At 50.9% G+C, this 12,879-nt stretch overlaps 1 protein-coding gene across 1 annotated transcript in view; it reads left to right on the plus strand.

The window, feature by feature from the left end:
- Window positions 1–6,193, plus strand: part of MRPL4 (mitochondrial ribosomal protein L4) — a 7,886-nt gene extending 1,693 nt beyond the window's left edge. Inside the window, exons 4-9 of the mRNA XM_006765748.2 lie at window positions 1,411–1,462; window positions 2,643–2,760; window positions 3,729–3,835; window positions 3,938–4,047; window positions 4,122–4,198; window positions 5,276–6,193. Coding sequence (XP_006765811.1) covers window positions 1,411–1,462; window positions 2,643–2,760; window positions 3,729–3,835; window positions 3,938–4,047; window positions 4,122–4,198; window positions 5,276–5,421 — 610 coding nt within the window. The 3' untranslated portion in view covers window positions 5,422–6,193. The remainder of the gene's footprint in view (window positions 1–1,410; window positions 1,463–2,642; window positions 2,761–3,728; window positions 3,836–3,937; window positions 4,048–4,121; window positions 4,199–5,275) is intronic.
- The last annotated feature ends 6,686 nt before the right edge of the window (window positions 6,194–12,879 follow it).

Below are 12,879 nucleotides of genomic sequence, written 5' to 3' on the forward strand. Positions count from 1 at the left end.
GAGAGAGATAGAGAGCCAGAAACATTGATGAGAGAGAAACATCGATCAGCCGCCTCCTGCAAACCTCCCACTGGGGATGTGCCTGCAACCAACGTACATGCCCTTGACCGGAATCGAACCTGGGACCTTTCAGTCTGCAGGCCGATGCTCTATCCACTGAGCCAAACCGGTTACGGCCTTATTCCTACTGTTATTGGTATGGTTTGCCCCTGGACAGAGTCCTAATCTAGTAGAAGGTGACAAAGAAATTTTAAAACAACATAGTTCTGTAAATATTTATGAAGCACCTATTATATGCCAGATTCCATTCTAGGTGTAGTGAATGAACACTGATGTTGCTTACAATCTAGAGCAGTGGTTCTCAACCTTGGCTGCACATTAGAATCGCCTGGGAAGCTTTTTAAAATCCTGATTTCTGGGCCTCATCCGCCAGAAATTCTGTTTCTTTGTTATGGGGTGAGGCCCCATTAGTAACAAAGAAACAGAATTTCTGGCGGATGAGGCCCAGAAATCAGGATTTTAAAAAGATTCCCAGGCGATTCTAATGTGCAGCCAAGGTTGAGAACCACTGCTCTAGAGGAAGGGTCAGATAGTAAGTACTTTAGGTTCTGCAGACTAGCATCTCCATGGCAACTGCTGATCTCTCCCAATGTCCTGCAAAAAGCAGCCGTAGTTGACATATCAGCAAATGACCATGGCTGTGTTCCAGTAAAACATTTACAAACAGGGGCAGCAGGCCAGATTTGGCCTATTAGCCATAGTGTTCCAACCCCTGGCATACTGTTACCCTGCAGCAGTGTCCAGTGTAGCCAACAATGTGAGCCACATAGTGTGTAACTTAAATTCTGCTGGTAACCACATTTTTTACAACAGGAAGAAACAAGTGAGATTGCCTTCAATAATATAATTTATTTAACCTGATGTAGCTAAAATATTGTCATTTTAACGTGGCTCTGCCCACAGTTTAGGTGTTCAGTGGCCACACGTGTGGCCAATGGCTACTGTATGGGACAGCGCAGGGCTAAAGAGTCAAACCAGTTCACAGAGAAGGTGGCACTAAGTAAGCAGTAATGGTAGGAAAGGAGGACGGAGCAGCTCTCTCTTTTGCAGGGGAGCTTCTCTGGGTGATAATGTTTGGGCTGAGACCTGTAGGCTGAGAAGGGACCAGTCAGGGGAAGAGCATTTCAGGCAGAGGGAACAGCAAGTGCAAAGGCCTGGGGGCCAGACTCCATTTCACAGAGTGGAATGGAGGGCAGTGAGAAGGCGGCAAGACCTGGGGTCAAAGAAAGGCTGAGGCAGGTCACACAGAGCCCTGGCGGGGGAGGGGGGGAGCCTGTGTTTTCATCTAGTGGGGTGGGACTGTGGGAAGGCTTTAAGTTGAGGGAGACATCTTGTGTCCTTCCTCCACAGGCTGGATATCCTGCACCAGGTCGCCATGTGGCAGAAGAACTTCAAGAGAATTGTGAGTGTCCTGAGTGGGGTGAGGTGTGGAAGCCCCTCGATGTGTAGTCTCTGGACTCCTGGGCTTGGACCCATCTTCTCTCTCCTGACCATTCACCGATGGGCCATTTGCCAGGCATTTTCTGAACACCCACTGTGCACGGCCATGCTGCTCGAGGACCGACAGGAGAGATCCCTGCCCTCATGCAGCTCACGGTTTAGGTGGAGAGGTGAACAGGATCATGGAGTGATACCTGTAAATGTCTGATGGGGGAAGTTACCCCACAGAAGGGACATTTAACCTCAGGTTTGCAGTAAGAGTCACTAGGTGAGCCCAGCCGATGTGGCTCAGTGGTTGAGCGTCGACCTAGGAACCAGGAGGTCACATTTAGATTCCCAGTCAGGGCACATGTCCGGGTCATGGGCTCAATCCCCAGTGTGGGGTATGCAGGAGGCAGCTGATCAGTGATGCTCTCTCATCATTGATGTTTCTATCCCTCTCCCTTCTTTTCTGAAATCAATAAAAAAATACATTTTAAAAAAAGAACTAGGTGAAGGGGATAGTGGGGCTGAGGTGGAGGTAGCGGGGACAGCATATGCAAATGCCCTGTGGCAGGGGCCACAAACAGCCCAGTGGAGCTCAGAGGTCAGCAGGAGTCATGGTGAAGACCTTGGGTTTTATGCTGAGATTGAAGAAGCCATGATCAATCAGGATCTCTCCGCCTTCCATCTGCCCATCTCAAGAATAGCGAGTTCTCCCCCTGCCCACACCCTCCCTGGCTCCTTGTTGCTCTAGGAATGAAGGGTACCCTGGCATTGGAAGTTCCTCACGGTACCCCACCCTACACCTCTGATTCTCTCTCCGTGTCTGTCCCCAAGCTCCACCTTCCTTTTAGTTGCAGCCCCATTGGAATTATTCCAAAAAAATACTGAGCGCCTGCTGATGCAGGAGGCAGAGTCCCTGCCCTTCTGAGACTGACATTCTGGAGTGCAGGAGGGAACTCTTGATTTCTTTGTCCTTCCTCCCTCTGAACGTGAGCGGTGTTTGTCCAGATAGAGCCCCATTCTCTGTGTCTCCTCTCTGGCTCCCCAGTGGCAGGCCCAGTCCATCCAGGTCACGGCTATATTCCTGGGCTTGGTGCCTTTTGGCTACAATGACATCTGCCTCAGGAACCTGACCCCTCCTCACTTTGTGTCCACAGAGCTATGCCAAGACCAAGACTAGAGCTGAGGTGCGGGGTGGTGGCCGGAAGCCCTGGCCACAGAAAGGCAGTGGACGTGCAAGGCATGGCAGTATCCGCTCCCCAATCTGGCGAGGAGGCAAGTGGGCAGGGCGGGGAGGAGGCTCTGGGCTAACTCGGGGTCTGGATATTTCTTTATACACATCTGGCGTGATGTCTTGTTGGTCCCATTCCCTCTACCTCATCAGCCCACCTGGGGCAGGGACAGCAGGACTCAGACCCACGCACCTCACTGCCCACATGCAGCCAGAGGTCGGAGGGTCGCTCACTTTTCCCCATCCCCTGATTCTCCCCGACTCCCCCACCTGCAGCCAACTCCAGCCTTGGCCTCTCCATCAGACTGTGGCCACAGGCCCCTTTGGCCCTACCTCACATCTCACCTCTCCACACGTCACACAATACTCAGAGGATCTTCCTAAACCTCCCAGCTTCTGCGGCCTTTGCGTGAGCTCCTTACCTTGTCATTCCAGGCACTGGTGGCTGCTGGACCCTCCCCATGTCCCCTTCACACCCTTTCTGCCCAGATAGCTCTGACTTAGTCATCTCCCCTTTGCCTGGTCAACTCTGTTCATCCTTCTGGTGTGTTGGGGCCACACTCCTCCAGGAAGCCCTCCCTGACCTCCTTTGGGTTCCCTGCCCACCCACGCCCACTCCCAGACTCCTGGGCTGCCATGCCCAGCCCTAATTCCCTCCATAATCAAGCCTCTGTATGAATATGAATGGCGTGAGGGCAGGGATCCTTCCATCTTGTTCTGTGCTGTATTCCCAGAGCCCGGTGGGAGGGTGGACATACAGGTAGACAGTTCTCACTCAGGGTTTGATGGCTGAAGAAACAGAGGCCCAGAGAAGTGAAGTTACTAGTCTCAGGTGATGCCCAATCAGGCCTCCCCTCTCCATCCTTACCTGAGGCCCTCTCCTCTTTGCTGGAGTTGAGCCTGACTGTTGGCAGCCTACCCACCCCCTCCCTCACACCTACCACTGGGGCTAATTTTTTACCTCCAGTTCTAGCTGGGGCCCTCACCTGCTTACACACCTCTGTCCCCACAGGAGGTGTTGCCCATGGCCCCCGGGGCCCCACAAGCTACTACTACATGCTGCCCATGAAATTGCGGGTGCAAGGCCTCAAAGTGGCGCTGACCATCAAGCTGGCTCAGGTACAGCCCCGATCCCATTGGGAGCCCCTGGGGTATTTGGGTGTGTGGGCCGCGAGGGCCGGGAGAGGTGGTAGTGCAGACTTCTGTCCTTTCTCCCACCAGGACAACCTGCACATCGTGGACTCCCTGGAGATGCCAACTGCAGACCCTCAATACCTGACAGAGCTGGCCTGCTACCGCCGCTGGGGGGACTCCGTGCTCCTGGTGGACTTGTGAGGATTCAGGGCAGAGGGGTGGGGGCTGAGCTCCATCCTCCGCAGGGCTCACCCCCTGGCCTCTCTTTCAGAGTGCACGAGGACATGCCTCAGAACATTGTGACAGCCACAGCGGGGCTTAAGACCTTCAATCTGATCCCAGCTGTGGGTGAGTGAAGGGCACTGCTCCACTCCCAGATCTCCAAGGAGTGCCTCGGTCAATTCAAGTCCTGTATCTGCCTCTCAATCACTGAGTGGCCTTGGGCAGTAACTACCCTCCCCAATCCTCAACTGGCCCAAACGGGTCACTGGGAGGATGATGTCTTTCTTAAATGCTCTGATACCACATCGTCCAGCTGCGCTCACAGTGCTGGGCGTGGAGTGAGTGCAAGGGCCCACTGGCTGTCCCCACCTGGCTCCTCACTCAGAGAGGCTGGATCAGGTGTGTCCTGAGCACATCACAGCTTTCACCCTGTCGACTGATTCCCAGTCTCCCGATTGCATTCCTGGTGCCTCCTGGGTAGCTGCACATGAGGTCTCAGGCATCTCCTCCTTCCAGTGGCTTAGGCCCCCACCACGCCGTCACCCTCCACTCCAGTGAGTCAGCTCACACAGTTGGCTCTGTCTTTAAACATATCCAGAATCTGATCGCTTCTTGCCACCCTGGGCCAGCCCCCTGCCTTGATCAGCACAGCCCCCTTTGCCCTCATCCCCACAGTCTGTCTCCCCACCCCAGACGACACCTGTGAGCACCTGAGTCTGCGCACATCGCTCTGTTGCCTCCAGCTCTCCGTGGCTCCCACTGCACTCTCGGGAGAGCGGGGGGCAGCCCAAGTCCTCCCCGAGACCCACCAGATCCTGCATGACCTGCCTTGTCCCATCCCCCCTCTCTCTCTCCTCCCCTATTAACTGTAGCCCCACTGGGTACCCTTGGTACATTGTTTTTCTTCATCTGCTCTGTCTGTGGTCAGTACCCAGCCATGGGAATCATGGCCAAGCAGAGGGCAGAGCCAGGCACATGGGAGGCTGAGTCAGAAGCTGAGGGGTTGACAGTCCCTTGCCCAGGGTCTCCCATGGTGAGCTGCTCAGCCAGGGTTTGACTCCAGGCCGCAGGGCTCTTGACCCCATGTCAGACCATGGTCTCTCTATAAGGGGAAGTGCTCCCGGGAGGAGGGAAAGGGGCTCCAGATGGGTACAACCCCGTCTGACTACACTCCTGCCCTGACCACACTCCCTGCCTCCCCAGGCTTGAACGTGCACAGCATGCTGAAGCACCAAACACTGGTCCTGACCCTGCAGACTGTGGCCTTCCTGGAGGAGAAGTTGCTCTGGCAGGACTCACGCTACACACCCCTCTACCCCTTCCGCCTGCCCTACTGCGACTTCCCCTGAGCCCCGACCTGTGCCCAGGCCCATCCGCTGCCTTCCTTCCTGCAGCGCTCTCCATGCCAGGTGCCTGCTCTGAGCCACGCCGAGAACCTGGCCAGTTTGGGGGCCTTGCGCCCACCCTGCGAGGGCAGCACTATCCAGGCTCCCTCGTCCCAGGAGGAAGCTGAGGCCGTGAAGAGTGGCTGGGCAGGCCAGGCAGGCGTCAACGGTCATGACCAGGAAGGGGCAGCTCAGCAGAGAGCCCAATCAAGCTCCTGTCCAATTCTCTCTTTTCTGTTTTAAAGATAAGCTTTATTTTTTAACTTGAGAACAGCTCATTGCCATGTTGAGAATAATTCCATCTGGCAAGTTGTGCTCTTTCCTTGGTGCTGGGCACCGTCAGTACCTCTCTCCTCAAGGGGCGACCTCAGTGCTGTTTATAGGAATGTCTCAGCGTTAGCTTCCCTAGAGTGAGCCAGCCTCCAGGGACTCTGAGGGTCAGAGCACTGCGCTTTCTTGGGAGCCTGCTCCTGGCACCCCCTGGCTCTCGGGCACCCAGACCCTGTTAGGAGAGCATGTGCACAGGAAGCTGGGAGCGTGCCTAGGACAGCTAGTGCCCGGGGGATGTGGTTGTTCATAGTGCTGTGCACCTGCTTTCCTAACAGGATGTGGGTCCCATTTGTTAGGGTCCCTCAGATGCGCGGGCTTGAGTCCACTAGTAGGTGCACACCGGAGCGCAGAATCAGAATCACTGGTGAATAAATGAGAGAATAAAGACATTTTTTAAAACACCAAACCAGTATCCCAATTCTTGAGTCTGCTGATGCTGTTTGCCCCCAAGTTAATTTTTTTTAAAATATATTTTATTGATTTTTTACAGAGAGGAAGGGAGAGAGATAGAGAGCTAGAAACATCGATCAGTTGCCTCCTGCACGTCTCCTACTGGGGATGTGCCCGCAACCCAGGCACATGCCCTTGACCGGAATCGAACCTGGGATCCTTCAGTCCGCAGGCCAACACTCCGTCCACTGAGCCAAACCGGTTCTGGCTCAAGTTAATTTTTAAAATAATCATAATACAGCCCAGCAGACATAGCTCAGTGCTTGAATGTTGACCTATGAACCAGGAGGTCACGGTTTGATTCCAGGTCAGGGCACATGCTTGGGTGATGGGCTTGTTCCCCAGTGTGGGATGTGCAAAAGGCAGTCGATGAATGATTCTCAACATTGCTGCTTTTATCCCTCTCTCCCTCCCCCTTCCTCTCTGGAACCAATAAAAATGTATTTTTAAAGATAACCATCATAATACAGACTAAATAATGTGGCTGATTTTTTTGAAGTCACCCAGAACTATCTGTCATCTTTGTGCAGGCCCAGCCAGACCAGCAGCCACGGTGACCACCCACCAGTTGGGCTGTCCCTCACCAAAAACATCTCTGAAATGCTTCTCTTGGGAGTGACTTCAGAACTTGAAACACATTCTTTGAAAATTCTCAGTAGACATAAAGTTTGACCCTTAAAGCACCGGATTTGACTAAGTAAAAAAAAATCATTCGGAGCCAGCAGTAAGGGGTGCTGAGGCCGAGCAGGAAGTGCTGTGTGGGCTAGAGGCAGGCTGTCACCCCTTTCCCTGCGCCTCTGACGACCCTGTGAGCCATCAAGGCCTAGAATAAGACCCCGCTGTTGCCCTGACGGCACCTGGCCTGGTCTAGTCATAACTGGAAGTAACGGCTCAGTTGTCTGCAGCACAATCATCCGGAAACCCAATGATCACCCCCAGCCCAATGGGTTTTCAAAAAATGGGTCAGAACATGTTTCCCTCCACTGGAGTCCCTCAGCCAGATCAGAACGGAAAAAGGGCCCAGGCAGCGTGGCTTTGTGGTTGAGCGTTGACCTGTGAGGAGGTCATGGTTCAGTCCTCAGTCAGGGCGCATGCACAGCTTGTGGGCTGGATCCCCAGTGGGGGGTGTGTAGGAGGCAGCCAATCAATGGTTCTCGCCATTGATGTTTCCCACTTCCTTGCTGTCTGAAATTAATGAAAATAAATTTTTAAAAAAATGGAAAAAAGGGGGGTGGGAGCGGCTGGGGAGAGGTCAATGGAGGAAAAAAGACGTAATACTGTAAACAATAAAGAATTTAAATTTTTTAAAAAATCAGCCAGTGGGGAAAAAGGGGGGAAGGCATCAGAAAAAAGGTCCAATGCCTAGAATATGCTTTTAAATAATTGGGGGGGGGGAGTGTGTGCTCAAGCTGCCATAACAAAGTACCTCAGATTTGGGGTGCGGGGGGGGGAGGCTTCAACAACAGATGTATCAGCTCACAATTCTGGAGGCCAGAAGTCAAGATCAGGGTGTCAGCGGGTTGGCTCCTGAGTCTGTGTTGAAGAATCTGTCCCGCCCCTTCCCCTGGCTTCTGGGGGTTTGCCAGCAATCCTTGGTGTCCCTTGGCGTGTAGACACATCCCCTGATTTCTGCCTTCATGTTCAAATGGCATCCCCGTGTGCATGCGTGTGTGTGTCTGGGTCCAAATTTACCCTTTTTATAAGGACACCAGTCATGTTGGGTTAGGGTCCACCCTAATGACCTCATCTTGAGTTCATCATCTTCAAAGAACGTATCCCCAAATAAAGTCATATTCACTGGTACTAGAAGTAAGAGGAGTTTCTCTTTTTCTTTTTAATTTATTATTATTATTAATTATTATTTTGCAGGGAGGAGAAACAGTTAAACCTGTGACAGTATGTAAGGGGAGAGATGGAACAAGAAGACTGGCTGTGAAAACTGTGGAAGTTGGCACATATGGCTTCTTCATATGCCCTTTTTGTTGCCTATGTTGAAAATCTCTATAATAAAAAACTTTTTTTTTAAAGAGATGGGTGAAGACATTTCTTCGGGGGGGGGGGGCTGTTGCTACCTGCAAGTCCCCATCCCATCTCTTGGGACAGGGGCTAACCCAGAGCCCAGAGCGGGAGGGGACTTCACAGCTTTTGAAAAGTGTCCTTTGTAAAGGCTGCCCAGGACGTAGGCTGACTCAGGCCAGGAAAGCCGGGGCCTGGCTCCTGGGGAACTTGGAAGGCAAGAGGCAGCTCTGATGGTGGAGCCAGAGGGTCTGCTACTGGTGCTCCGTTGACCTTGAAGGGAGGAGACAGCAGGATCAGATTCCCCAACCCAGCGAAGGGGTCCCCAGGAAAGAGAAAGCCTCAGAGCTCCTCCGATCACACACCCACCATTTCCACCAGGGGGTGCCACTTGAACACACTGCTGGGTCGTCCAAACTGGGCAAAGCCATTAGCCAAGGAGGAACTGCCCTGTCCCCTCCTCCCTGCGTCTGGGCAGAAGGCGTCCAAAGGCTGGTGAGGAGGGGGAAGGTGGACAGGAAGAAAGTCAGTGGCAAAGGGAAGCCCTTTTTCCCCATTGAGGCCTCCATCCTGAAGAGGCCTGACCCTGGGCTCCCGTCAGACACCAAGTCTAGAGACTTGAATGTAATGCGGAGCTGGGCCTGCGTCCCGCGGGAATTCTCAGACAGGGTAGGGCAAGATTCCTCTACAGGATTAAGCGGTGGAGGGAAAAGCAGGAATTTTCGCTCTACACCCTAGGACCACTACGGGGGGCTGTAATGCAGTACGAACAAGACCTGTGGGAACCAGACAAGCGGTGAATATAGTGGAGCCTTGACTTACCAGTTTAATTCGTTCAGAGACCGAGCTCGTTAAGGAGCTCGTTAACTCAAATTACTCTATCAACTCAATGCAAAAAATCAGCCGAGAGACAGCTGGTATCTCAAAAAACTCGTTAGTTGGGACACTCGTAAGCCAAGGCCCCACTGTACTCTCTGCTCTCACATCCACCCTTTGAGATATGTGTTATCCTAGTTCCACAGCTGAAGCCATTAGGTGCACCAGGGGAAGTGGCTCGCTGAAGGTCACAGCCTGTGCACAACCACATCCCCTTGGCACCAGCTGTCCCGGGCGCACTCCCAGCTTCCTATGCTGGGCTTGTACACCGGAAAATCAGAAGGACTGGGGAACCACAATGAGGTACTACTTCCCACCCATTAGGATGGCAATAATAATAAAATAAAAAATAAGTGTTGACGCCCTAACCGGTCTGGCTCAGTGGACAGGGTGTCAGCCTGCGGACTCAAGGGTCCCAGGTTCGATTCCCGTCAAGGGCATGTACCTGGGTTGTGGGCACATCCCCAGTGGGAGATGTGCAGGAGGCATCTGATCGATGTTTCTCTCTCATCGATGTTTCTAACTCTCTATCCCTCTCCCTTCCTCTCTGTAAAAAATTAATAAAATATATTTTAAAAAATAAGTGTTGACAAGGATGTGGGGAAATGGGAACCATTGAACCATTGTCCATTGCTGGTGGGGATGTAAAATGGTGCAGCCACTGTGGCAAAGTCTGGCAGTCCCTCAAAAAGTTAAACACAGAATTACCATATGACCCCAAATTCCACTTCCAGGTATATCCCCTGGAAGAACCTACAACATGTTCATGCAAAGACTTATACATGAATACTCATAGCAGCTTGATTCACAATGGCCTAAACATGGAAACAACCCACATTTCTATCAACTAATGAGTGGATGAACAAAATGTGATATGTCCATGCAAAGGAATATCATTCACCGATAAACAGGAATGAGGTATACCCAGCGGAGGATACAGGGACTCTAACAAATGCTTGTATGCCAATGTTCACGGCAGCATTATCCACAATAGCCAAAGGTGGGAAGAGCCTAAACGTCCGTCTACAGATGAGTGGATAAGCAGAATGATATATAGCCTTACACTGGAACATTATTCAGCCAAAAAGGGAAGGAAATACGATACATACTAAGACATGGATGAATCTTTATGGTAAACGTTCTGGGTATCATGCTGAGTGAAAGAGGTCAGACACAAAGGCCACACATTGTTTGATCCCATTGATTTGATTTTATTATTTTAAAATATTTGTATTGAGTTCAGAGAGGAAGAGAGAGGGAGAGAGAGATAGGAACATCAGTGATGAGAAAGAATCATTGATCAGCTGCCTCCTGCACGTCCCACACTGGGGATCGAGCCCACAACCCGGGCATGTGCCCTTGACCAGAATTGAACCTGGGACCTTTCAGATGGCAGGCCAATGCTCTACCCACTGAGCGAAAGAGTGAAACTGGCTAGGGCTGATCCTGAGAGAGAGAGAGAGAGAGAGAGAAAGAGAGAGAACTATATATGACCCAGCAATTCCACTTTTTGGTATTTATCTGAAGGAAACAATATCACTACCTGGAAAAGATATGTGCAACACCATGTTCATTATTTACAGTCGCCAAGACATGGGAACAGGCTAAGTGTCCACGAGTTGTGGGTTCAATCCCAGGTTGGGGCACATGTGGGAGGCAACTGATCAATGTATTTCTCTTCTCTCCTCTTCTCTCTCTCTCTCCCCCACCCCACCCCTTCCTCCCACAATAAAATCAATAAATAAATTAAAAACAAATTTTAAAGTTGTGGTTCATGCCTGGCTGGCATGGTTCAGTGGTTGAGAATTGACCTATGAACCAGGAGGTCATGGTTCGAGTCCCGGTTGGGGCACATAATGGGTTTCAGGCTCTGTCCCCAGTGGGGGTGGTATGCAGGAGGCAGCAGATTGATAATTGTCCCTCATCATTAATGTTTCTATCTCTCCCTCTCCCTTCCTCTCTGAAATCAATAAAAAATATATTTTTTAATTTTATATTTTATTGATTTTTTACAGAGAGGAAGGGAGAGGGATAGAGAGTTAGAAACATCGATGAGAGAGAAACATCAATCAGCTGCCTCCTGCACACCCCCTACTGGGGATGTGCCCGCAACCAAGGTACATGCCCTTGACCGGAATCGAACCTGGGGCCTTTCAGTCCGCAGGCTGATGCTCTATCCACTGAGCCAAACCAGTTAGGGCAATAAAAATATTTTTTAAAAAAATAAAGACGTGGTTCATATATACACAATGGAATGTTATTCAGCCATGAAAAGGGGAGAACTCTTGCTATTTATGGCAACATGTATGGGCCTTGGCATTATCTCAAGTGAAGTAAGTCAGACAAAAGACAATACTGTACAATTTCACTTATATGTGGACTCTTAAAAAGAAGACTTATAGAGATGGAGTACAAATTGGTGGTTACCTGAGGTGGGGGTGAGGAGGTGGGGATGATGGAGTAGGGAAATGAGTGAAGGAGTTCAAGAGGTGTAAGCTTCCAGTTACAGGATAAATAAGTCCCAGCCCTGGTCAGGTACGTCAGTTAAGTGAGAGCGCCGTCCTAGCACACCAAGGTTGTGGGTTCTATCTCCGGTCAGGGCACATACAAGAATCAACTAATGAATGCATAAATAAGTGGAACAACAAATTGATGTTTCTCCCTCTCTCAGATCAATTTAAAAAATTTTAAATATAGCCAAACCGGTTTGGCTCAGTGGATAGTGGAGTGAGAATAATTGATCGACTGCCTCCTGAACACCCCACACTAGGGATCAAGTCCGCAACCTGGGCACATGCCCTGACCAGGGATCAAATCATAATTTCCTGGTTCATAAGTTGACACTCAACCACTGAACCATGCCAACCAGGACAATAAAATTTTTTTTTTATAAAAGCTAAGTCCTGGAGATATAATATACAGTATACTGACTGCCAGGTCTGATCAAATAATTGAATGGATACCCCCTTCCCTGGGAACTTCCCTTTAGGCCACTTCACAATGGACATTCCACTTGCTAAGACTCTTATCTCTCCCCTCCGGAGTTTCCCAGAATCTGGACTTGCACAGAGAATTCTCCACCCAGAAAAAGCCTGCCTAGAGTCCTTTAAAAACCTCTGACTCCCTGTCTTTGGGGGCTGGCACCACTTTGGGGCTCACCCCATCTGGTATCTAGATGACCTGATAAGCCTCGTGCGTTCCTCCTTCGGCGACCCTAACAATGACTTAAAGTATTGGGGAGCTGACATTCCTGGAGCAGCTTTTACTGGTGGAGTCTACCCAGAGCCAAAGTTCCCGAGTGAAATGCACTCGTTGCCCCCAAAAGGGAAATCCACTAATGTTCATCTTTGTTGTCTCTTTCCGACTCCCTCTGCCCACGTGTTTCCTGGGGTCACCTCCCAGATAAACTACCTGCACGACAACCTGTGCGCGAAATGCTCAGGAACCTTTTGTAAAAGCGGTGGGAAGGGAATTCTGGGCTGGAGGAACAGCATGTGCAGAATGCTCAGAGATCAGAGAAGTTTGTTTGTTCAACAAGGACGCGTTGATCACCTGCTAAAATGACCATTCATTGCTTCAGGTTCTGGGAAGCACAGGGTGCCTGTCTTTCTGGAGTTCACAGAAATGGAGGTCACAGACAATCAAATAAATCGAAAGAATTTCAGCAAGTGAATGAAGTTTCAGTAATGAGCCCACTCGGGCAAGGAACAGGGAGTGAGTGAACCAGGAGTGGCCTAGAATCAGGGGGCG

Source organism: Myotis davidii, unplaced genomic scaffold, assembly GCF_000327345.1.
Source record: "Myotis davidii unplaced genomic scaffold, ASM32734v1 scaffold1439, whole genome shotgun sequence".
NCBI lineage: Eukaryota > Metazoa > Chordata > Mammalia > Chiroptera > Vespertilionidae > Myotis > Myotis davidii.